The following is a 26,997-nucleotide window of genomic DNA, read 5'->3' as shown; positions in this document are numbered from 1 at the left end:
CATGCAGAGACTGGCCCTAGATACAGCCAGTTATATTCAGGCTACAGTCTTAACGTATAAGTGAAGAAGTCATTGATCCTCACTAAACTGAGTTAGGCGAACAGTTTGTAGAATTCAAAGTGATTTTGAATCAATGCTGATTACAATAACTAATGTGTTTTGTTTTCCATTAGCAAAACTGAAAGATCATAAAGCTTTATGTAATCTGTAATCTCTCTTTCTCATGAGGGAATTTCGTCAACCCATTCTAGAGAAAAGGGTTCAAATTTTCACAAAAGATAGCCTAAATCTATCCTTAGTTAATGCATCAGTGGTGAACTTTGGGTCAGTGAATGAAATGTATAACCCAATTCTGTTCCACAATTGTATTTAAGCTCCCTGAAATGAATCCAAGTTCAGCTGTGGGATCATAGAACTGCAACAAATTATGATCTCATGTCTCTCTTTCCTCTCACTAATCCCTATTCAAGGACTAGGACTGATAAAACATTTCCTTTCACTTTTTTCAACAATTTTCTACAGTTTTAGAGTTGAAGACTGGTTGTCATGGATTACTAATTTGCCAAATGCCTAAACTTCTAGATAATTGCAATAGACGGTGTTGGGGGGCGGGGGGCGGCGGCGGTAGTGGAGGGAGAGGGCAATCTTTAAAGAGGTTGAAACTCTGGGTTTTATTATCAAAACATTTTATACTGACTTCCTTTGCTCTATAAATTCTGATTGAAACAAGCAACTTCCTTCTTCCTAATTTTAACACATAGCAATCCAAACATTTTAAGCAACTTTCAACAATGCATTTAATTTTGGAATGTTCTGAGAGAATAAAATGTAAAGAATTATTTGTATTTATCAAAACATACACAAGTATGTATTTCACCTATATAAAATATTTCATATGATGACAAAAAAGTTTCAGCTAAAATAGCAAGCATATATTGAAGGCTGTGATCACGCCCCAAAAGATAAATTGCAATAAATAATAAGCAAAACTTCTCTGTCAAAATACAGGTCTAAAGGACAAAGAAGTTGGGCAGAGAGGGCTCCCAGACATAGTTTTTTGCATCAGTGGGAGCGGCTGAGTGGTAGAACCACCACCACGATGAAAACACATTAGGAGAGAAAAAGAATGAGCTTTCCTCGGCTAGTCTCAGGCTTTGGTTGTTCACAGCTAAGTGGAATTGAGGCAAAACTAAAACTAAAGGAAATCTTTACAAACCTTAGAGTCTCAGAAATTACACCCACCAGAGTTAGTTATACAGGAGTTGACAGCAGTCTGCTTTATTAGGTGGAAACTGCCTCACAACATGGCCTGGGATATGGCAGGTAACCTGGCCCAGTGCCACGGTAAGATCGCTTTCAGCCCACTCTGACTCTACCTTCCCTGTCTCCAACTTGATTGTTAGTCATGTTCCCACTGTGGGATAAAGTCCAGAAACTGGCAAAGTGAGCCAAGTGTCTGTAATTTCACTCATACACACAGAAAAAAAATACTCTCCTTCGGGAATTCCACAAAGCTCTTTTTAGGATGTCACAAGGGCCTCCTGGCCCGTGCCAAATTAGAGTTCAGAATATTTGTTTCACTCGTGTTTAAAGGTTAAATACCATTCATTTTTCACAGTGAAAAATCTCGCTAAAATTGTTCTCTCAAATGAAACAGTGATTCATAAAAAGATTTGTTGGTGTCAATCTCATTATTTTTACTCCCCGTTCAGCTAGGAAACAAGTAGCTTCTCAACCAACACCCAAGTGAGGCAGATGAGGCTCTAACCAGACTCAACAGTTACCCAGAGGTGGTCTCTGTTTCTGTCCACTGGCCTGTATACAACTCCTAGGGCAGAGAAGGGAGAGGCTCTGATCATATCACTTCTGAGCTAAAGTGGCTTCCCTCTGGCCACAGGATAATTTTAATCCATCCAGGATTGTTTGCAAAGCCTGGCATGCTTGGCACCCCTCTTATTATCATCAAACCCTGAGCCTCTATCCTCCATTCCAGTACATTGAATCAGTGGCATTCCTTCGGCCTGAACCCATTTTTTTCTTCCATCTCCTACTTTTCCTTCAAATACTAGTGTAGGCTTTTCTGACTGATTCCTCAAGTTTGGATCAGCAACTGTTCAGGAATGAATGTGCTCAAGGGCAAAGTATAATGGGAAAAAATGAACATTACTTTCTGTTTTTCTTTTTTTAATTTCAGCCTTTTATTGGGCAATCCTGTCATGTTGTTTGAAAACACAATAGCACAATCATAACCATCGCGAAGGTAGCCCCGACTAAACTCATAACCTTTGAGGTTTGGAAAAGAACTGTGAAGTCATCTAGTTCAGTCCCTAATATTACAAATGCGAAAGTGATTAGAAGAGGGAGGCGGTGCTAATTGAAGGGGCTAATAGGAAAGCATAATTGCGTGGTCTGGAGTAGTTCATCACGAGACATTATGAAAATGTTCAACTCAATGAATGGCAGCATTTGTAGGTAATGGCTGTATTAGTCAATGAAGTCTGCTATACTTCTGGAAATTATACATTAAATATTCTCAATTTAACAGCCAGAAATTGAAAAAGAAAACAATAAAGTTTCATTGTCAGTTTGGACACACGTTAAGAAGAAAAATTGGGAGAGCAAGAAAAAGAAGTAATTATTTAAAAATTATCACCTAATCATTACATGGTGATCTGCAAAAAAGTGTTTCCTGGCTCTAGTTTATCTGTTCCTTAGTAAAAGTTCTTCTATATCATTTTTTAAAAATATTTATTTATTTATTTATGAGAGTGTGAGCGGGGGAGGGGGAGAAAGAGAGAGAGAGAGAGAGAGAATTCCAAGCAGACTGCACTCTCAGCACAGAACTGGACATGGGGCTTGATCTCACAACTGTGAGATCATGATCTGAGCTGACATCAAGAGTCGGACACTCAATGGGCTGAGCCACCCAGGTGTCCCCTTCTACATCTTTTTAAATAAAATAGATATGTAACCTTTGGTACTGGAGTGGAAGGAGAAAAGAAGAATGTTAATCCCAATGTGACAATTCTAAATGAAGCTCCACACCTCAGATATACAACCTATAGATTCTAAATTGACACACTATAGGGGTGCCTAGATGGCTCAGTCAGGTAAGCATCCAACTTTGATCTAGGTCATGATCTTGTGGTTTGTGAGTTCCAGCCCCGTGACGGGCTCTGTGCTGACAGCTCGGAGCCTGGAGCCTGCTTCAGATTCTGTGTCTTCTTCTCTCTCTGCTCCTCCCCTGCTCATGCTCTGTCTCTCTGTCTCTCAAAAATATATAAATGTAAAAAAAAAATTGTTTAATAAATAATTTGACAACTATACTTGGTATATTTTATTTTTAAGTAGGATCATCCTTCCTTCTTGTCAATATAATTAGTGACTTTAGATAAGTGTATATATTCAAAGATGTAAACTTTCAAACGTTGCATACACACACGCATACATTACGCACATACATTCCTTTGAATTTTCTTGACTATATCTTATTGAGTAAATCAAAATTGAAAAAAAATGTTTAGTGAACTATGCTGACAAAAAGTACACATTTTAAATTATGGCTGCTTTAGCATAAATTTATTGCAAATAATAATTGTTAACACATTTTTGAAGATTCAATATCAATACCATAAATAGTTAAAATACCAAGAAAAAAGATGACTAGAAACTAGAAAGTGTACTAAACTGTAACTCTGAAGTACACTAAAGAGAATTTGCACATGCAACCAATATTTACCATTTATTAATGTATACCTTTTATTAAGAGTTCTTTTTAAAGGGGACTTTTTAAAAGGTTTCTAAGCAATTATTTTAACATGAAAAACTAAAAGTGTAATTTGTTTAACACATATACCTAATGTATATATGCATATATGGTTAAATACAGTTTCCAGTGCACAATGATGATGGTATAATAGAAGAAGATAGGATTCAGTAGGAAGAGAGGGAAAGATTAGGGCCTGAGGTCCCTGGTTGGGGAAAAAACACCTATTTTGTAACAATGTTGGGAGTATCTGACCACAGCAAACCCCCCCAGGCCTAAGGTTCTTCTTAAGAACATAACAGACCCCACCTACTTCCTCTGGGGTTTCTCTCAGGAATTTGACAAAAGACCGAAGTATGGCCATAGACCACCCTCATACAATGGAAACGAGCTAATCAGGAATGGACAACCCAGCACCTAGAGCTATCAAGCCAATAAGGTAGAACCTGAGGAGGAACAAGGGGGAAGGAGGGAGTGGGTGCTGACCAGAACCTTCTACAACAGCGACTGTTGCCTATAGTCACAGGCATTCACTTTCTAATGTTCTCTCTCTGTAAAGAGAGCTTTTCTACTCTTCTTCCTTTCTGATCTTACATTCTAAGGAATTTTGGCCTGCTGCTCATTTTGTGTTCACCTCTTCATTCTTCAAAGTGGCGAGACAACGAGTCCCGGGTATTGTGGTAAAAAATCCTGCGACGATGGGGTTATAATTTTCACTGACCATTGCCCTTACCTCCACATCTTGGAATTGGTCCACTCCACATTACTTTTCCATCCATAAGAATACACGTAATTGTCTCTGTTCCCTGGGTTTTAATAAATCCTTCTTCACAAATAACTGAAATCGAACTTCCTAATTGAAAGTTGTCCCCAAACCGCCGTGCGTTGATTGGTATTCCAGGATCAGGACATTCATTATGCCCAAATGCTGGAGAAGAGGAAACAAACAAAAACACACAAACAAGCAGTATGAGAGGGACCCTTGTGTATGTGGAGTGAGACAAACCGACTTTTGAAAAGATTATGTTTATTTCTAGATAAGCCTTTATTTTTTAAAAAAGAAAAAAAAAATGAGAGCCTCTCCTTTCGACCCTGTTTGCCTGTGATGTATATCCATGATGTAAATAGGTATGATTGTTTTAAAATATGAATTATAATCTAAGATTACATTTCAAAACAGAATTGTTTCTGCTTACTTCTGGAGATCACTGGGGTTTACGGTATGTAAAATTTTCTGTATAAACTGGTCAGAATTCCAATTATTGTGAATACAAATCACGTTGACCACATCTCACTGCAAACTTTCGTGATGTTACTCCTTGGAATGGAGAAATAGTCTTGTGAGGCTATAGTGAAATGTTCCAATCTGGTATGAAAGTCTTAAAATTTCTTTCTAATTTTCCATTTGTCATCTATTTTCTGCCATCTAGGAAAAGGGAAGGGAGCTAACTCTTATAATTACTATGTTCTAGCCACTGCTATAAGGAGCTTTGGAAATGTCATTATCTCATTTAACATTTAGAACTTTAAAGAGTAATGTGAGATTCAGCAACAGATAAGTATTTGCCTCAGGTCAGAGAGATAGGATTGAAATGTATCCCTTTGTACGGCTTCTAATTTTTTTCTCAACAACATATTGTATCTTGGGTTATTTGTTTCATGTCAGAAGAGAATGTGAGTTCTTTAAAAAAATTTTTTTTTAATCTTTATTTATTTTTGAGAGAGAGAGAGAGACAGAGTGCAAGTGGGGGAGGAACAGAGAGAGGGAGACACAGAATCTGAAGCAGGCTTCAGGCTCTGAGCTGTCAGCACAGAGCCTGGCATGGGGCTCGAACTCACAAACTGTGAGATCATGACCTGAACTGAAGTCTGATGCTTAACCTACTGAGCCACCCAGGCACCCCAAGAGAATGTGAGTTCTTGAATTCAGGGCCACTTTATTTTGTGTCTCCCAGGATATATTTAGGCAAGTCTTAGCAAGTCAGCAGCAGTGTAGGGACAATATGCTTACATATTAATATGCTTGAATTTCTGAAGATTATAGATTAAATGAGCCCTCCAAATTTCTCATTTTATTCATCTGTATGACTAAACATGCACCATAAATGTTTAAATTAGCACAATACAAATGGAAGAATATTTAAAATAGCAAAATCTAAATGTGTAAAAAATAGTTTGTGAGGTATTTACATTATTATATTCATGCTACATAAGTACATGCAGTTATTTTAAATTTTCTCATTAATCATTACTTTGCTATTGTTCATAAATTATATAATTTTGATTTACCATTCTCCTCATTTTTAAGTTAAATGGTATGGAAGAATATTAAGGTAAATTCTAAAATAGAGACAATATATTTTTGTAGATGCACTTATTTCTAATTATTGGTTTTTGTTGTGATTCTAAAAAACCCAAAAACCATAAAAAGAGGTTGGAGTGGAAGAGAGCCAAAGCATAAGAGACTCTTAAAAACTGAGAACAAACTGAGGGTTGATGGGGGGTGGGAGGGAGGGGAGGGTGGCTGATGGGTATTGAGGAGGGCACCTTTTGGGATGAGCACTGGGTGTTGTATGGAAACCAATTTGACAATAAACTTCATATATTGAAAAATAAATAAATAAATAAAATAGAAAAACTAAAAAAACAAAACAAAAAACAAAAAAAAAACAAAACAAAAAAAACTGCAATTGATTAAGCCTTGTTGTTTCTATATATAATGCCTGATAAGTTTTTTTTTTCAGAAAAAAAAAACTTCAGTAGAAAACATTAAATATAAGAATTTTCATATGATCAATTAAATTATTTACTAGAGACACAGAACAAGAAACAAGGAGGCATATTTCCATAATTCCCTGAAGGTACCATAAACATTAAAGTTAAAAATAATGTGCCTTGAAGACAAAATAAAAATTATAAATAGATAGATAAGTGTGTGTGTTTGTGTGTGTGTGTATATATATATATATATATATACACATATGAAATATTTTTAAAAGGGCTTTCAGATAAAGCAACTCTTTTATACAGCAGTCTGTATGACACATGTCACAGCTAATTTAACTTTAATGATATACAATTACATGTTGACAATTTCACCACTAGTGACACTTGGAAAAGGCAATAACTGCTTTCTGTTACTAATTGCTAAAACTCAGCACTGATTGTCAGGGTTAGGGATGTGATTCTTTTTTTTTTTTTTTTTTTTTTTTTAATGTTTATTTATTTTTGAGAGAGAGACAGAGGAAGAGAGTGAAACGGGGAAGGGCAGAGAGAGAGGGAGACACAGAATCCAAAGCAGGCTCCAGGCTCTGAGCTGTCAGCACAGAGCCTGGCGCGGCTTGAACTCATGAACAGTGAGATCATGACCTGAGCCAAAGTTGGAGGCTTAACCGACTGAGCCACCCAGGCACCCCTGGATGCAATTCTTTTTTATAGAACAGGAAACTAGATCCTATTGTCATATGTCACAAATATTAACAAATATTAACTCATCAAGTTGGTCAATATGTGCCAGAGTGTGGTACCTTCAAGGGAGGGGGAAGAAAAAAAAAAAAAAAAAAAAACAAGAAAAATCAGTAGTGTTCTATTCTTTTTTTTTTTTTTTTTTTTTTTTCAACGTTTATTTATTTTTGGGGCAGAGAGAGACAGAGCATGAACGGGGGAGGGGCAGAGAGAGAGGGAGACACAGAATCGGAAACAGGCTCCAGGCTCTGAGCCATCAGCCCAGAGCCCGACGTGGGGCTCGAACTCACGGACCGCGAGATCGTGACCTGGCTGAAGTCGGACGCTTAACCGACTGCGCCACCCAGGCGCCCCAATAGTAGTGTTCTATTCTTTAGGAAAACATTTGCAAACAGAAGCATTAGTATGTGAGTATATTAACCTACTATGATATATTCTCCTTCATGTGATTCATCTTTTTGCTATATTTTTGGCATTTTTTTTTCAAAAAAAGTACAAAGAATGTGAGTGGCCGACAATAGGTAAATAACCTCAAAGAAATGTCAAAATATAGCAACATAGTAAACACAATTAAATAAGATGTTAAGGTAGTAGTTCAAAAGGCAAGTAAGCAATGACAGCTAATGTTTATTGAGCATTTACTATGCACCATCTACTCCATGACAAATTATTTGCCTGCATCACCTAATTTATTCCTTATAGAAACCAAAGATGGTTTTACTGATGAGGACACTGAGGCTCAATTTTAAACCTAAAAATGGGGCAAAGCCAACATTTGAAGTTGTATAGTTTCACTGTAGAGAGGATGCTCTTAATCTCTAAGGTATTTCTCCCCATGGTGGCAGGTCAGTGGTCTACTGCTCCTATGTTAATGATTTTCTCTTCTGTAATGCTTCTTGTGAATTTCAGCCTTGTGAATTTCATCTCTAGAATTGTAACTCTGTGCTGTCATTATTGGTTTAAGGTTCCCCATTGGTTTATGAATATTTTGAAAGAAAGATTTATTTCCCTTCTATGTTTGCACACCAATAATGGAGCAAAGTATATGATACACTTTAGGTTTGATCTTATGCTTATAAGATTTAATAGAATAAACTAATATATTGGCTGACATCATAATATTTGAAACATATTTCCTTAATATCAGGCCTCTCACAAACCAAGAGAAATGACACAATAGGGAGTAAAATATGGTTGGAAATGAAGAATTGTTCCTGGTACATTATATATATAGAGAGAGGGAGAACTTGTTCAAGTTTATATATATATATATATATAAAACATTGTTTAAGTTTCCTTGTCTATGGAACCAGAGAGCTGGTTTACATGATTCCTTTCTAGCTCTACTTGGTGGAAATACATTATATGGAAAAGATAAACTTACTGTTATAAGTGATGTTGAAGCCACGTCCTGACATTGAGTGGTCAGCTTGAAATTCCAATCGCAGTATATGACTATTACTAGTCAGATGGGAGGGCACCTCGGCCCCAGTAAAGGTTCCAAGAATCGGGGAGTCTGGAGAGTCACCATCTTTAACCGCAAGGAAGTCAAACTGAGATTCCAGATCAAAGTCATTAAAAGAAAGATGTATCCGACTCCCTGGATCAGAGATTATGGTCCAGATGCAGTTTAAATTATTTCCATATCCTTCTGGGTAATCAGGAGAAAGCACTGTTCCCATTGGTGCAGTAAAGTTAGACAGGCAAGGAACTGTTAAAATTATAAAACACAATAAATGTTCAAAAGTAATATTTCACATTATTTTGCCACATTCTACAACTATGATAACCAATTAGTAGCTTGAAAAAAATAAGATTAAACAATGTAAATTATCTTATAAAACAGAGAAAAAAGGTTACTATTTTCACATATTAGAAAAGGCAACTATTACTTTGGATAACCGTGTGCTTAAGTATGCACAAAAATATCATAGGAGTAATAAAGGCAATTTATTTAGACATCTGTCATATTTATGTTAGGGTGCTGTTCAAGGTTTTTGTTTCTTTGCATACGAAAGAAGACTGGTGAGGCACCTGGGTAGCTCAGTCAGTTAAGCAAGGGACTCTGGATTGATTTCTGCTTCAGGTCATGATCTCACCCTGGGGGGATCGAGCCCCACGCAGCCTCTGTGCTGAGCTGCTGATTGTAGAGCCTTCTTGAGATTCTCTCCCTCTTCCTCTGCCTTGCCCTTCTCCTTCCCTCTCTCTCTCTCTGTCTCATTAAAAAAAAAAAAAAAATGGTGAAATATATATAGATTTCCACACAAAGCAATAATGCTCATCAAATGATTGAAGACAAAAAATATTATGCAGATATTAACAGAACTGGGATGTTGTAGCACAGACAAAACGTGGATGAGGGTGGTGACTAGGTAAGTTTCAATCCTACCATTGCCATGGGAAGCTCTAAGAGTTTACAACACAGATAAGGAGACAAAGGAGACAAACTAACTTTTATAAACATCCACCACTAGTGGCTAATGCTGGAAAAACAACTAAACTCACACCTTTCTAAGAGGAAGTCTCTCACTGCCCCTGCTCCATCCCTCTCCAGTTTTCTTTTAACTTTTCAAAACATCTAAGCTAAAGTATCACACAGAACATTTAGAAAGTTGAAAAAAGATAAAAAACAGAAAAGTAAATGGTCTTAGTGCATAGCGGAAATCATAAAGGAATGATGTATTGTCTTCTGGTGTTTTTTATTACATAATTTAAACAAAATCAAACTCATCTAATTTTGCACCAAATTTTATTTACAAAGAGTATGAACCTTAGGCCTGAAAATAGTTTGCTACATTTCTGTCTAGAAAAGTTGTATTAACTTTTACTGAAATATAACTCATACTGAAATACAATTAATATGTTAGAGAGTACAAAACCTCCACCAGCATAAAATATTATGAGTATTTGACCTTTCTTAATTGATAGGAACAATGATATCTCATATTATTAATTTGCCCTTCTTTGCCTACTAGTAAATATGAAGATTCGTCCATTTTCTCTTTTTTGGGAATTATAGGCTCATGAAATCTGATGTTTAAGACTATGAACTCTTAGTTTATAATATTCATTCAATATTACAATTCATATAGAATTGCTACATTATTCTGTTAATAATTTTAGCATAATTTGTTTTAATTTGAGTTAAAAATAATAATTTCTTTATATTGCATTTAAGTTCAGATCTTTTATTAACATTCAGAAATTAGACCAATATCTACCTATCTGCAGAAATATAAAGACAAAAATATACCTATACCTACATATATGTATAAAATATGTAAAATAACAATAGGGATTATATATATATGTGTATATATGTGTATATATATATGTGTATATATGTGTATATATATGTGTATATATATGTGTGTATATATATATATATATATATATATATATATATATATATATAAAATCAGTTACTTATTATACATGTATAATTATTTATCATTTTAAATAAATACTTTCTAACCTAAGCTTGCCTCGTCTGTACGGACCGATGTTAGGAGTTAAAACCAGGTCTTGGAAACTGATAGCCACTGGACTGGATCCAGACTGCAAATGTGTTTGATACAATTTTTTCTTATGCCTGTACAAAAATTTGAAGTCACATTTTAAAATCAATCTATTTCACATTGAGGCGGAAAAATGTGGAGTTCTAGCTTCTTTGAAAAAGTGAATGCACTACAGTTGCCTACCACTTCCATAATGGGGACACACGTACCTAGTCCTGTGCCCTTTTCAAACTTTTACCTGCCTGCATCCAGGAATCTTCTGATTCTATAACCCTTGATCTAAATGTAGGCTCAGCAAACGTGTTCTGTAAAGGGACAGAGAGTAAATCCTTTGGCTTTATAAGCCACATGGTCTATTTTGCAACTACTTAAGTCTGCCACTATAGCAGGAGTCAACTCTTAACTCTTCCTATAGCAAGGAAAGCAGCCATGTGCAACAGGTAAACCAAAGTACACAGTTACGTTCCAGTAAAACTTTGTTTCCAAACGAGGCTTCAGTCTAGATTTGTCACGCAGTCCTTAGTTTGCTAGTCTCTGATCTAAATGATCCCCATTTGGGACAAGGGATGACCAAAATCTGTCATGCTGATCTCCTTTGTCAGATAAATAGGCCAATGCCAATATAATACTCTAAACCCTTAATTGTATTAGATGCAGTTGTTACTGTAATTTCCTTTGACTCAGTGTTATATTTCTGTGAGTACCATATTAATTTTACGGTAGTAACTTAATATTGTTAGATGTATCTTTATGTACTTTAGTACATAGGCACTTTTTCTTTTAAAAAAGTCTCATGTCTATTCTATTGTTGCCTGTTTTTTTACCTAGCTGTGTATCAGCACATTACATCAGTTCTCAAAGAAATTATGTTAGGATTTTTACTGAAATTTCAAGGCAATTTCTATATAATTCACATATTTAATATAATGCCCTCTCATTCTGTAACATGCATCTATCTCTTTTTTTTTTCCATAAACTCTCCTTTTCTGAATAAGCTTGTAATTTTCTGTGAGTTATTTGGAATTATGTAAGAATTATTTCTACATATTTTATAATTTTATTTTTCTGACTAAATTAACTTTCAATTACATTTTCAAATTAGATATTGTCGGTATACAGGAAACTATTCATTACTACATATTTATCATATATCAAGTTTTAGGACTTTATTCTTTTTAAAAATAGTAAAAAATGTCTTCTCTAGAATTTCAAGAGTTTAATTTGTTTTAGTCAGCATTATTTTAAATATTTTATTGACTGTATTTTAGCATCTCTTAAATGACTTAAAATAGTTTTATTTTATATTTTCTTTAAATTTTTTAATGTTTATTTTTTAGAGAGAGAGAGAGAGAGAGCATGAGCAGGGGGAGGAGCAGAGACAGAGGGAGACACAGAATCTAAAGCAAGCTTCTGGCTCTGAGCTATCAGCACAGAGCCAGACACAGGGCTCAAACCCATGAACCGTGAGATCATGACCCAAGCCGAAGTCGGATGCTTAACCAACTGAGCCACCCAGATGCCCCAAATAGTTTTATTTTTGGTGTGATACACTACATTACTAGATTCTCCATATTACACATTGTCTCCATGGAAGAATACCTAGAACTAAAGGTCTTTAAGTGGAATCTTTTGAAGTATTGCTAAGTTTTCCATAATGCTAATGAAATCCAATCAAATTCTCCTAATATATTGTCTTCTTTCACAGCAGGAACTTCACAAGGTGATCTTGGTTAGGGATGAACATTGACATTAAAGGAGAGGGATCTATTGAGGAGGCCTATGCTCTCTTCCTCTCCTACATTCCCTAAAGAGCAAGCAAAACATATTTTAATTAGGGAAATTTCTGGAACATTCAAAAAATACCCACTTTGCTAAAACATCAGATTAGGTATCATTGCAATATGTATCCAGACACTATACTGAGAGATAGTATTGCTTGTTTATTTTCTATTTTCTTTTTCTTTTCTTTCTTTTTACTTGTTTGTTTTGTTTTGTTTTTGTTTTTGAAGAGAGAGAGAGAGAGAGAGAGAGAGAGAGAGAGAGAGAGCTTGCATGAGTAGGGCAGAGGTGCAGAGGGGAAGAGAGAGAGAATCTTAAGTAGGCTCCACATTCAGTGCAGAGCCCAACACGGGGGTCAAGACCTGAGCCGAAATCCAGAGCCAGACACTCAACCAAATGAACTACCCAGGCACCCCTATTATTTTTAACTATGCAAAATATATATTAGATGACCTGTAGTCTCTTTAAAAGTTCTGTTACTTCTTTAAAAATGTTAAATAACTTCAGAATGCTACATAAGAAACATTTTTTTTTATTTTCATGAGTATTGGCTTTCTACGTTACCATTGAATAGTGAATAGTCAAAACCAAAAAGAAAAATTTTCCATATTGCACCCATATCTGGGAAGTTGCATTTGTTGGTATTTAACTGAAACTAAAAGTATATCAATAGATAATACAAATTATATTTTTGTTGTAGTTACATTGGAATGTTTTCATGTATTTAAACAAATACATTCTTTTAATCCAACCATACTGTATATCACAAACATTAATGGAGTTTTTTTCTGTGCAATATAAATAAACAGCACATAAGTATGCGTTAGTGTGAGCATCTACAAGTAAAAATAAGTTCATGCATTATACATAGGATATAAGCTTTAAATATTTTAAGTGTTTCTGATTGAAAATAAGCATATACTATCTTGTTAAAATAAATAAATGAATCTACTAGAATTAGCTCAGATGTATAATTTCCATAAGAGGTATCCTATCTATAAAGTATAAAGTGCCATCAATAAAATTCTATAAGAACAGATGTAATATATATTTTGCAATTACCAAGTGAACTATGTTAACTTTATTTAAATCTTTAATGAAATTTATAATTTGGCATAAGCACACTTGTTAAAGATAGTATCACAAAGTGCTACTGATTCAAAAATAATTACACGGTTCCAGCTCTTTGCAATTAATTACAAAAGCAATTATATGCAAGGACAGGGTAACATATGCTATCAGAAAGCAAAGCATTTGGTACTCACAGATACAGATGGGTATGTTTGCAGACCATTGGTTATTCTCTTGACAAACAATGGATTTCTCTCCAATTAATTCAAACCCAAACTGGCACTCGAACCTTAAAACATCACGATTAGAAAATCCATCTCCTTCTCTAATTCCATATAAGGGTGTACCAGGATCACCACAACTTTCTTTTTCAATTTCTGCAAAAATAGAAGATTAAAGTCACCTTCCAAGGGTTTTAGGCATATGATATCCGCATGCCCAGTTTAGTAGATGTACACTCTCTATATCTGAGATATTTCAGAAAAAAAAGATTAATACATTTTCCAAATTTAATTTTTTTCTTTTGCTACTCTTCTTTTATTTTTTTTTAATGTTTATTACTTTTGAGAATGAGAGAGAGAGAAAGAGTGCACAAGCAGGGGAAGGGCAGAGAGAGAGGGGGAGACACAGAATCTGAAGCAAGCTCTAGGCTCTGAGATGCCAGCACAGAGACTGATGCGAGGTTTGAACCCACAGACCATGAGATCATGACCCGATCTGAAGTCAGACACAATCAACTGAGCCTCCCAGGTGCCCCTCTTTTGCTATTCCTGTGAACACAATTTGATGACATGACCTTTAGGGAACAATTAATGTAGTTCTCTCATTTTGTACATGGGAAAACTGAGGTCATCAGAGCACCGGCCAGTGTTTGTGCCCAACAGCACAATTATGACAAGATTTAAATTTTTGTCTGCACTACATATATGCACACACATATGTACACATGTATGTATTTCCCCCAAATACTGAAAACATTTCTTATCAGTACATGATGCAGGGAACCCTTACATCATGACCAGGATGTGAGGTAACGTCTGCCTCAGTGCTCCTACAGCTCTCAGTGAATGCCTTTCCCCTAGAAGCAGCCATTTTCCCTGACACTTGTTGGTTTAATTATTTCCCCTACTAGACCCCCCAAAAAAACTCCTTAGGACAGGTATCAATTTTGTATTCCAAATTACCCAGATACGTTCCTCCAGAAATGTTTTTTATATGCATGAAAATGAAGAAGGTTGGTTAAAATTCTCTTAAAAGCACATTAAAGCACTCTCTTAACTTGTATTCAAAGAGGCTCCAAATGTCTGGGGTCTTCACGTGAAGCTATGAATGTCAGTGGTAAATTACTGTGATGGTTGTTTAGGTTTTTAATTCACATGAAATCACATTAATACAGTTCTCAAAACTACAGCAAAAAAATTAAAATTACAGTTAAAAGGCAAAAGTTGGAGATAAAGTTATGGCCTCTATTCTGATATTCCACCAAGCATACATTGTTGGTTCTGCAATCTACCAGCACCAATTTAGTGTGTATCTTTCCGATTCTTTCCCCATGCTTTTATAACTATACATAGACACACATAATATGGAATATTATAAACATCTATATTTATATGAATATAAAAATCTTACCTACAACTATATAGTATTGTTTACATATGTATGATACTTTATGTGGTAGTATGCTGTCAAAGGTATTCTATAACTTGCTCTTACTTTAACCAAACAATAATTTTGGATTAACTTTTGAACACCCTTATATTTTTAGCAGAAACCACATATGGGTACAATGATTCCTTTAATACACTGGATTTGATATTTTGTTTTTACTTATGCCGTAGTGACTTTATTCTAGATTTTTGTATAATTCTATCCCTATCCAGGTGTAATATCAGAGAAAGAGGTTTGTAATTTTGCAACTTTCACTGGTCTTTAGGCTAGTTTGTAGAACAGGAAAAGTTAGATCCCTGGGTGTTAGAATGTGTTAAGAGAAAATGTTGGCTGAGTGTGGGCTAATTTTGAAGTAGGTATCTATCAGTTTAATCTCTCCAAAAATTTTTTTTCTACTCAAAGCATTTTTTGGGGGGTGGCAGAGGAAGGGGCAATATTGGCAACTTACATATTTTAGAAAAATGACATTTTCCAGGATTTGGAAAATGTTAAGTGGGAGTAAACAGGCTTAAGTGCTAGGTTATGGTGGGATGACATTGTCAACAGGCTCACAAAATTGCATTTCTCTCATGCCTTGAAATTGAAATTGTTTCTGTTATCGAAAAAATGGATTCTTCTTCATCTGAAAATGTCTTTATTTTGCCCTCACTATTGAATGATAGTTGATAAGCCACAGATTTTAATTCAAAGTTATGTTCCATCACCATTTTGAAGGTGTTTTTCCCTGGCCTTGTATCCATCCAGTAATTCTGATGAGAAATATGATACCAAAGGGATTCTAATTTTCTTATAATTAATCTGTCCTATGCATCTTTATTCTCCCTTACCATAAATAGTGGCATTCCTTTTTAGACTTGCTGGGGGTTTTATTTTATTTTATTTTATTTTATTTATTTTATTTTATCTTATGTATTATTTTATTTTATTTTTAGTTTAAAGAGAGAGAGAGAACATGGGTGGGGGAGAGGGGCAAAGGAGAAAGAGAGAGAATCTCAAGCAGGTTCCATGCTCAGTGTGGAGCCTGATGCAGGGCTCAATCTCACAACCCTGGAATCATGACCTGAGCTGAAATCAAGAATCGTATGCTCAAATCAACTGAGCCATCCAATTGACCCTAGACTTGCTGTTTTTAGTGTCACTATCATTTACCTAGGTATTGGTTTATAATTTTTTTACACTTGGCGCTTGATAGATTTTATCTGTCAAATAACTTGCAAGGTTTTTTTTAAGTTTTAAGAAATTTTTAGCAGTCTTTCCTTTAAAATATTGTTTCTTATATACTCTCATCTCTCTAAAACTCATTTACATTGAATATTGGAATTTGAGGTCTAGCCTTCCTGTTGCTCAATCTTTCAAACTCTCATTTTTGAAATTCTCTATTCTGCATTGTTGAAGAAATATACATGTAAATATATATGTATATATTGATTACATACAATTAGTAAATTATATACAATTTACTAATTACATATATTCCAACTTATATATACATATATATGCATATATATATATATGTTTATCTAATTCCATGTTTATCTAACCTCAATTCAACCTATAGACTGAAAAATTATGTTGTCATTTCTTGAATATTTAATGATTATTACTTTTTATTGTTTCATAAACTTCTATTATTTGTTCATGAATACAGTTTCTGCCTTTATTTTTGTGAGGATATCTATATAATGATTTACAATGATTTTCTTTTCCTCTCTTAACTATGTTTCCTTGGGTATAAGTAGAAGCGTATGAAGAGAGCAGCAGAGAAAATGTTCTTCTAAAGCAGCATGTTGGAAGATAATGTGGTAAATCAGACTGGTTGTCAAGCCTGTGATGAAGGGGCAGGAGGAAGTACTTGAGAAGAGAACAAGATTGTTGGCTTTGAGCATCTGTCAAATAAACATTCGTATTTGCTTGCTTCTCTGTAACACTGCAGGTCCTAAAATCCCCATCGTCACCTTCAACACATGCCACCTTCAAGCTTATTTCTTCTAATGTCAGAATCACCTTGTCTTTCTAGGTATTAACTTTTCCCTCTATTAATCTGTGGTACAGTCCACTCTTGTGGTCTTCATTTTGAGTTAGAACACTCTTTTTTTGAAAAGATTGTTTATTTATTTTGGGAGATGGAGAGAGCATGAGTGAAGGAGAGGCAGAGAGAGGGAGAGAGAGAGAATCCCGAGCAGTCTCCATGCTCAGCATGGAGTTCCCATGTGGGGCTTGATCTCATGACTATGAGATCATGACCTAAGCCAATATCAAGAGTCCGATGCTTAACCAGCTGAACCACGCAGGCACCCTGGGTGATTACTGCACTGGACTCTCTTCCATATCTGGGCATTTGGCTCCATAGCTGAAAAATTTTCCTCTGTGGTAATCACTGTGGTTTCTCAGCATTGTTAGGGGACCTCTCCCTGGAGGCTTCTAGCCCCAGTGCCCAGTGGCCTCTTATGCATAAACTGTAACAGCAGTCTCCCATGATGGCACTGGTTTATGAGATTCTCAGCTTACTTCTGTATTTCACATATGTATATTTACAAGTTTATTTATATATATTTTTCTTAGGAATTTCTACAGCCTCATGGCAACTGAGATTTCCTCTTCCCATTCTTAAGCATCAATGAATTTTTAAAATATATTTTCTAACACCTTTGGTTTAGGACTGAGAGTAAGTGCTTACTCTACTATTTTGAAACCATATGTTTCTTTCTTTGCTCCTTGATTTTTAAAAGTCAAACATATACTTTCAAACAAAGATGTAACTTCAAAGCTGCAGTACTCTCAGACTGAAAAACAACATGAAATATAATAAATAGATACCTATCATGCATCACTGCCTTTGAAATTTTTTTTTTTTTTTTACTTGAGGTGCAACTAATATCTGAACAAATAATCAATATGCAACAGATGGTTGTCACAGTAGAAATAGTCCCAAAGGAAAATTAATAATAATGACTATCATTTTTTGAGTATCGAGACTGTACTGGCACCATGAAAACCTTTATTTAAAACATCAGTTATGTAATTTAATCCCCATAACAACCCCATGAAGAAATCATTGTCATCTCCATTTACAGATGAGAAAGCTGAGGGTCAGAAAAGGTGACTAAAGCTCTAGACTGAATATTTGTGCCCCCCTCATCCCAATTCATATGCTGAAACCTAATCCCCAGTGTGATGGCATTTGGAGGTAGAGTTTTTAGGAGTTTTAGAGTTTTAGGTCATGAAGGTAGGACCCTGATTAATGGGATTAGTGCCCTTATGAAAGAAGCCTTATAAAGCTCCTTTGCCTCTTCTGCCATGTGAGGACACAGGGAGAAGACGGCCCTCTAGGAACTAGAGGACTCTCATCAGGCACCGAATCTGCCAGTACCTTGATCTTGGATTTTCTAGTCTCCAGACTAGATATATATTTGTTGTTATAAGCCACTGAGTCTATGATATTTTTGTTTCAACAACCCAAACAAAGACTATAACTTGGACAATTTCACAAAGCTTGTGTATTGCAGAGTTCAGGTATATAGCAGTCTTAATCACGAAACCATATCAGAGGAATTTTTATTCTTTACCCACTTAGAAACATATATTTTGTTTCTAATGTGTACCAAAATAATACTAAGCATAATGAATATAAAGATAAATAAGATGTTTCCCTTTTGTTCTTAAATGAGGGCACAAAGGAGGTATAGCTAAGTCCCCTTGGAGCTGGAGACTGGCAAACAGGTAAAGACTTCATTGAAGAGGTGACCCTTGAGCCTTCTTAGGGTTACTTCACTGAATGAAATGGAGAAGAGTAAGGAAGGAAAGGTGGAAGAAAAGCACTATCAGAAAAGATACGTAGTCTTTTTTCTTCTTTTTCCTTCTGTAGGTGGTGACTTGGTTGGGGTTAAGAGGATGAGTCCATTGGGGATACTTTAAAAGAATACCATAGACTGGGTGGTTTATAAACAACAGAAATCTGTTTCTCTCAGTTTTAAGGGTTGGGAAGTTTAAGATCAAATGCCAGCAGATTTGGTGTCTGGAGACAGCCTATTTCCTGGTTAATAGGCAGCCTTCTTTTTGCTGTGATGGGGTCCAGGGTAGGCCATACCAGAGTGGCCACTTTGATGTGTGGATTGTTTTGAGCTGAAGACAATCAGGACCCAAGGGACCCAGGAGGAGCTTTTGCCTCCCTCTCAACTGCCTGAAAGCATTCAGATAGACAGCCTGGCCTGAAAGACAGCTATCACCGAAAATAACAAAGAGTATGAGGTGTGTATGATAAGCTGGAAGGAACCCAACAAGGCCTGTTGATTTAGATTCCTCTCCATGTTCCATTGTCTCTGCAGGGCAGGGCAAACATTTGTTTAAAAACATAAGTTCTCCCCTTCTTCCTGTAAATTGTCTTCCTCCCCTTTGAAATCCCAGACCCCTACATCCTTCTCCCTAGATCAGTATGGTATATAAACCTCAATTGTTTGACTCTCAAGGAGCTGAATATCATTGGGGTTCATGTAAATATGAAATCAACATCTGTTTTTCTCCTGTTAGTCTGTCTTATGTCAACTTAATTAGAACCTAGAAGGGAAAACTTTCTTCTCCTATAGTTGTGTCCTCAGGTGGTGGAAGAGGTGAGGGAGTTCTTTGGGGGCACTACCTTCCATTCATTGGGATTCCACTCTGGTGACCTAATCACCTCCCAAAGGCCCCACCTCCAAATCCATCACATTGGGCATTGGATTTCAACATATAAATTTCAGGGGAATACAAATATTCAGCCAATAGCAGAGGCAGTGATGGTGGCACTAAGGGTTGAGGAGGTGGTGAGGTCAAGTAGGTGATAAGGTGGTTGGGGGGCAAACAACAAGAAACAAGACCAAGCAGGCAGGCAGGAATGTTGGAAGATTAAGTATATATAAGGGGATTGTGAAAAGCATAAATTTGAAAATAAGGGTCACCAGACTTCTCATTATCAACAAGAAGATGTAGAAAAAGGAAAGGCTTCAAAGAACCCTGAGGGAAAACAAAACTAGGGAATGGGTGTGCACTTGTGTTTAAAATGTAGATAAACACAGATTAGATAGACATAGATTAAATGTATTTACATATATACATATATATTATATGTCAAACATAAAGGCATACACATATATACATATATATATATGTGCATGTGTGTGTGTGTTCATGTGTGTGTATATGCACATGTATTTTATAGTTCCACTCACTATAAATACAAAGAGCAATAAATCTCTATGGCAAAAGGCACACTAAGTGCCCAGATCTTGGTTTCTAAATGTCATTATTTACTAAAAGGTACCAGGAAGGCTAATTCCAGGGTTGGACAAGGATAAGAACAATGTAACTCTAGAACACCCTGATGAGTCAAAAAAAAAAAAAAAAATTGCTTAAAGAACAGTGGAGACATACCAAAAGCACATAAAGACCAGCTTAAGGGGGTCCCACTGGCCATTCTGGGACACTTTCACCATCAAAAAAACACCAATAATGATAGATTACAACTGATTGAATGCAATTTAAATGCATAAATCTGTACTGATATAAACATGAGTGAGGAGAGAAAACTCTGCATGTAGAATGACAGTTCAAAAAAAATGTAGAATTAATAAAAATAGAACATTAACATTTTGTAGGCATCATAGCGATGTTGGTTCTGGGTGAATTTTTGATAAAAAACAAAATAATAGTGTAGTCTTGGATTACCTCTCTGTAAAACAAGTATCAATTACAAAGCTGAAAATGGTGATGTTACCATGGAAAAACCCAGAAAACACTAATTTTGCTGGGTGATCAAGGATCACATAACCAGTGTGGGATATACTGACATTGTTTGCCCCTGATGTGATGCAGTAAGACACTGAAAATAATTTCTGTCGTATTCCTGTCAAGAATGCTTAGCCCAAGTCTGGATAGGAGGAAAGACTGTATGGACTCAGACGGAGGGACATATTGCAAAGAGACATGACGAATTACTGCAATCACTTTGTGAGTTGAATCCTGGGCAAGGTAGGCAAAAGAGACATTTTATTTTTAATGTTTATTTATATTTCAGAGAGAGAAAGAGACTGTGCAAATGGGGGAGGGGAAGAGACAGAGGCAGACACAGAATCTGAAGCAGGCTCTAGGATCTGAGCTGTCAGCACAGAGCCTGACGTGGGGCTCAAACTCATCAGCTGTGAGATCATGACCTGAGCTGAAGGTAGACTCCCAACACACTGAGCCACCCAGGCACCATTAGAGACATTTTTGAATAGTTAGTGAAATTTGAATGGGGTTGTGAATTATTTGATAATGTTGTATCAATGCTGATTTTCTAATCTGGATGGTTATGTTGTGGTTATGTGAGAGAGAATCTCTGTTTTGGTGAAACTCAAAATTTCTGCAAATTCTTTTTGCTCCTCCTACCCAAAGGTAGAATCAAATTCTCCTCTCTTTGAGTGTTGGGCAGCATTAGTGATAGCTTCTACAAATGGAATATGGCAAAAGGGACATGACCACTTCTCTTAGCTTCTTTTCTAACACTACCAGTTGTCTCAAGCCTCTATAGGTTTGGGGCATGGAGAAACAATCAGCACATTCTACTTTAGCTTGTCCATTGCAGCAAAAACTATAGACACTCCAGTGCCCATATTTGACCCAACAGGATTGCCAGAAGCTTGATCTTCCCCAAACTCCCATAAGGGGTTTTCATGCCACCTGGGACTGTGGAGAACTTAATGCCTGAGGGATGAACTTTGACCACCAAGGGGCAGGAAATGGGAAGGAGACCAGTGGATTAATTGCTTACCTCCCTCTTCCCAAAATGGTGGCTTCAAAACACAAATGGCCCACATAACCAAAGACATAGGTGTATTTCTTGTGAGGTTGTGACCAACTCAGAAACACTCAGTAACATATCACCTCATTCTTGATTCTTCCATTTCCCTGCTATAGCCCTTTTCCCCCTTATCTTTGTTGTTTTGGAATTGCACTCCTTCTCTCCTCCCATAAAGTATTTAGTTTATAGGCTATGCCTCAGCATCCGTTTTCTAGGGAATCAAAGCTAGGACAAGTGACTTATCACTGGCAAACAATTAATGGACCAGGTAAGGGGCTGGGCTATCTATTGGTTGTGTAAACACAGATGTGATTTCCAGGAAGATAGGATATTAGTTCTCATTATTGAGTGACCATTATTTGATAGGAGGTTTGCTAAATACTGTAACTATTTTAAATCATGTACTTCTTACTGCAACACTGAGAAATACTGCAGTATTATTCCAGCTTAATAGATGAAAAAAAATGAGGTTCTGAGAAGCTGACCAACCTCATCTACACAGAAACAGCTAAAATGAGATTCTATTAAACATTTCTATGACTCCAATGATCACAATCTTTCCCACTGTTCCATGCTGCTTGAGAGAAAAGGATGGAGAGAAAAATGTGAGCCAGGTACTGAAATAATTAAGGAAAAAGAGATGAATTAACTTGATTCCAGTATTGGAAGGAAAAAGACAGCAACATTAATTTTAAAAGAGGTTGTTGTCTCAAATGCGTCAACACACTAATCCCACCTGTGTATGGTACCAGGGTGATTTTAAAACTACTCACTTGTCTTCAAATCCTTTCCATGGAAGGCCCTCACAATCTAAATACTTCCTGGCTTCCCAGTCCTGTCTTCCATTATTTTCCTAGAAGCTACCTAAGTGTCAGGCATGTTAAGACACCTGCTGTTCCTTTCCACATCCACATGACTTTAGGTATGCCATCTTCTCTGCCTGGAAATAAGACATTCTCCTAATACGCAAAACCTTCAGAAATTGCTGTGCATTTCTCAATGTCAGACTATACTTCTTCCCTAAAGACTACCCTGCACTTAGTTGTTCCCTTTTTTCTCTTCTCTAGGCCTTGGGACATACTTATATATTGGCCCATATATTTTACTGTAATAATTTGTTTACTTATCTGTCACCTCCCATGAGCTTTTATTCATCTTTGCATTTCAAGAGACTACACACACGAGAATAAGAAAAATTTATATATCATTTATGCGTCAGGCAAAGTTCCAAGCACTTGTTACATTTAATCCTGACACAGCCCTATGAGGACCCAAAGAGGTAAGTAATTTGCCTAAAGTCACACATATTTTAAGTGATAGAGCTGGGATTTGAACCCAGTTGGTATAATTACAGAATATGCATTCTTCAGCCCTATGTCCTCTCTCAGCCTAATTTTCAAGAAAGAGTTGTGGAATATGTAAAGAAGGAAGAAAGGCAATACAAAGCATACCAAATCATGTAGTTCTAGTAGTAAACAATATAAGCAATCATAAATCCCTATAGTTACAGAAAACTACGTATATAGGAAATTATGGAATGGCATGTTCCATTTATGTCTTTTGAATGATTTAAATTGTATAGTTGTCTTATAATTGTAGAATATGAGTGCTGAATATATACCGATTACCTCTCAAGAACCATTCTCCATTCTTTTCTGTCCTGCTTTTTACTCTGGGGGACAGGAGTAAAGGCTGACTCACATGGGCCCTTAATAGATAGTAGACTCTTATGCTACCCAACTTTCTCTGTGTGCAACAAATGGTCAGGGAACTGACCAGTCAGGTGGTACTGGAAGGAGATGGGATGAAGAGGTTAGGAAGAAAATGTAAGAGGACATTTTTCTCCCAAATCTTCTGCCTGATTACCATGGGATGGCTGCAACCTTTGACAGAAAGCCAAGATTATGTCAGGGTGCCCTCTCCGTATAGCTGTCCTTTGAGAGCTGTGGTTATCATTCCCGAAGGTGATCATGGCTCCCTATTGTCACTAGCCAGGGATACTATATAACCTCTTATTAGTTTCCTTAAGCTCTACCTACATATACTAAATGTGAAGGTGCTATTTGTTTCCTGCAGTATTTCTGACTGATAGAGTATAGTTTACAATATTTTGTTTCCTAGAATATAAAAAATGGAGTTGGGATCTCTTTAACAAATGCTGCCTCCATTGAGAGTCAGCTAAATACTGTGCATCGTTCACAACTCAAATTGGAAGGAAAAAATTGAGCATCCATTTGCAGAGTCAGAGATTGGCATCCAGGGAGGAGCACCAGGTTCTGCTCTTTCTCTTCCTGTTGTGGAGGCAAAGAAATCAGAGGCTGGGGGAGAGGTGCCCAAATAAATGAAGATAGGAGGTCAGAGGAAATACAATCAGAGCACTATGGAAGCCTCTCTGGCAGTGAGTTGAGAACAAAATTGGAAATAGTTTAAATGGCAGCGGCCGGAATTTGTAGAACAGGACTCTTTCAACACCTTTTCTTCAGTGACCAACTAACTTTGATCCTTGATGCCTAAAGTAATAAACTCTAATTTTAAATTCAATCAGATTTCCAGCCAAAGACTAACATCTGGCCTCAAAGTGACACAGAAATTCTCATTGATCAATCTCTGAGTTGACAACAGTTGACACTGTAATTCAAATACTTCACAGAGAAACTGCGTAGGTTAAAAGAAAGTGATGTGTTAAACTTGCAGTTTTGCTGATTCTTAATGTTAAGAAGCCTCTTGGGAATCTCATTACCTTAGCAACGGGCTTACAAAGGTTGTGAAATATAGAATCATGCAGCTAGAAAAGACCTTGTGAGTTAAATTCGGTCTCACCTTCAAGCATCTCAGACAAATGAGACTGTAGTCAACAGTTAAGAGATTGTGAGAATAAAATCTACAACTTCCCAGGCATAGCAATAAAGGATGTATTTGCAATAATAAAGGTGGATTTTACAATCATGATGAAAACACTGGCATTTAAAAAAAATTTAGATTGGATAAAACCATTTAATAAAGAAATATGCAAGATTCAGAATGCTGGTAAATATACCCTGAGACAAAGTTTACATTTTCCAACAGAGCTGGTACAAAAGAACATCTGTAGCCAGTAGTCAAATCACACACTCTTGATACATAGCAAATAGAGGACTAAAAAAAAAACAAAACAAGAACAAAACAAAAAAATAAAAACAAAAACTCAATTCTTAATCATATGTCACCTTAAAAAGTTAGTGAATACTTTAATATGTTTAATAGAATTAAGAGCTCTTTATCAGTGATAAAAACAATGTGCTTTTTTTTTGCTTCTAAATATGATGTTATTTGACATATCGCTAACGTAGACTGGTTTTTATGGTTATATTGATATATTTATAGCAAAACCATTTATATTGTGTCATCTCAGTGCCCAGGTTTCTAATTGAGAGGATATTCGAGGAACTTCAGTTAATATATGTGTATGTAACCAGAGAGTTTGCTAGACTTCATAGGTGCCATGGTCCGAATGTGTCTCCTCAAAATTCAAAGATGATAGTATTAGAAGGTGGACCTTTGGAGGGTGATGAGGTCATGAGGGCTGAGACCTCATGAGTGAGATTAGTACTCTTATAAAAGAAACTCCAGAGAGATCCCTTGTTTCTTCTACCATGTGAGGACACAGAGAGAAGGTGCCAGCAGTAAACCAGGAAGAAAACTGAGCAAAGGGTCACCATGCTAAAACAAACAAACAAACAAACAAACAAACAAACAAACAAACAAACAGCAAACAAAAACAAAGTCCCCACACTAGTACCTTGGTCTTGGACTTCTAGTTTTTAGAACTGTGAGAAATAAATTTCTCCTGTTTATAAGCTACCCAGTCTGTTGTGTCCTGTTGTAGCAGCCCAAATGGATGAAGACAACAAGCATGAAATCTATGAACTTGGATTATGTAGCATTTTCCTCTAACCCAGTGACATATAAGGCTTTCTTCTGACTATGGGTTTCCTGCGGTTTTATGAAAGACATTATATTACTCAAGGGACTGAGGTTATTTTTAGAGACAAGACTAAGTATCCTCTAATTTAATTAAAAAGAAATAATGTACAAAAGTAGGTCTTTAAGTATTAACATATTTCTTGAAATGTCATAGCAGTTCAAAATATACTACAATGTAATGACTCCGAAATTGAGTACCAATGTTAACTGAAAAGTTTCTTAGTCTATAAGTTTTATTGTCTGCAGCATTCTAATAGTTAAAGGTGAGAATCAGTTATGCGTGCGCGCGCGCACACACACACACACACACACACACACACACCCTGATGATGATATAGTCTCTTAGTTCAGAAAATCTAAAGGCTAGCCTTACCAACTTCAAAGTGTAGCAAATTCATTTCAGTTCAGTATTTACTAAGCATACACTGTGTACCAAGAACTGTGCTGGGAACTATGGCCACGAAAATGTGTGTATTATAATCCTGACCCTCTTTAAGAGCTGTCAAATAGATGTATTCAGCATATATATATTTTTTCAATGAAACCAATATGTTTTTATTGTGCCAGACACCAGTTAAACATTCAGGTTCTTCAGATAAAAATCTAAATTTAGCAACACTTCTCAAAATGTAAATGTTTTAAAACTCCGAGATGATTTGAGAAGATAAGTGCATTCTGTATGTATTCTGCCTTAAGTGCTATCCTAAAGGTGAAACCTTAAAGTGACCAGTGATTGCTCTTCCCTGACTTGCCCTGAGGTAGTATTCTTAAACTTGACCCATTCTTCATATTCTTAATTTTCTCTAAAGGACCTCCTTAGCATCTGCCTTTAGTCTGGGACTAGGTACAGTGTCTGTGATAAAAGGAAAATGGGGTAAGTTGATTGAGATTAGAAAACCCAGGGACATGCTCAAGGTCATCCGTACTGTAAAAATTTCAAATCAGTTGAT

General features: G+C 36.2%; 1 protein-coding gene across 6 annotated transcripts in view; it reads right to left on the bottom strand.

Moving 5' to 3' along the window:
- Positions 1–26,997, bottom strand: part of CSMD3 (CUB and Sushi multiple domains 3) — a 1,257,965-nt gene that overhangs the window by 437,621 nt on the left and 793,347 nt on the right. For all 6 annotated transcript variants that reach the window (XM_086695899.1, XM_086695901.1, XM_086695900.1 and 3 more), the window contains 3 exons: positions 13,794–13,976; positions 8,616–8,942; positions 4,500–4,694 (listed from right to left, as the gene is read on the bottom strand). In XM_086695899.1, coding sequence (XP_086552025.1) covers positions 4,500–4,694; positions 8,616–8,942; positions 13,794–13,976 — 705 coding nt within the window. The remainder of the gene's footprint in view (positions 1–4,499; positions 4,695–8,615; positions 8,943–13,793; positions 13,977–26,997) is intronic.

Source organism: Puma concolor, chromosome F2 (genome assembly GCF_028749965.1).
Source record: "Puma concolor isolate L17-30 chromosome F2, mPumCon1.1.hap2, whole genome shotgun sequence".
Lineage (NCBI taxonomy): Eukaryota > Metazoa > Chordata > Mammalia > Carnivora > Felidae > Puma > Puma concolor.
This window is presented reverse-complemented; position numbering and strand designations above follow the sequence as displayed.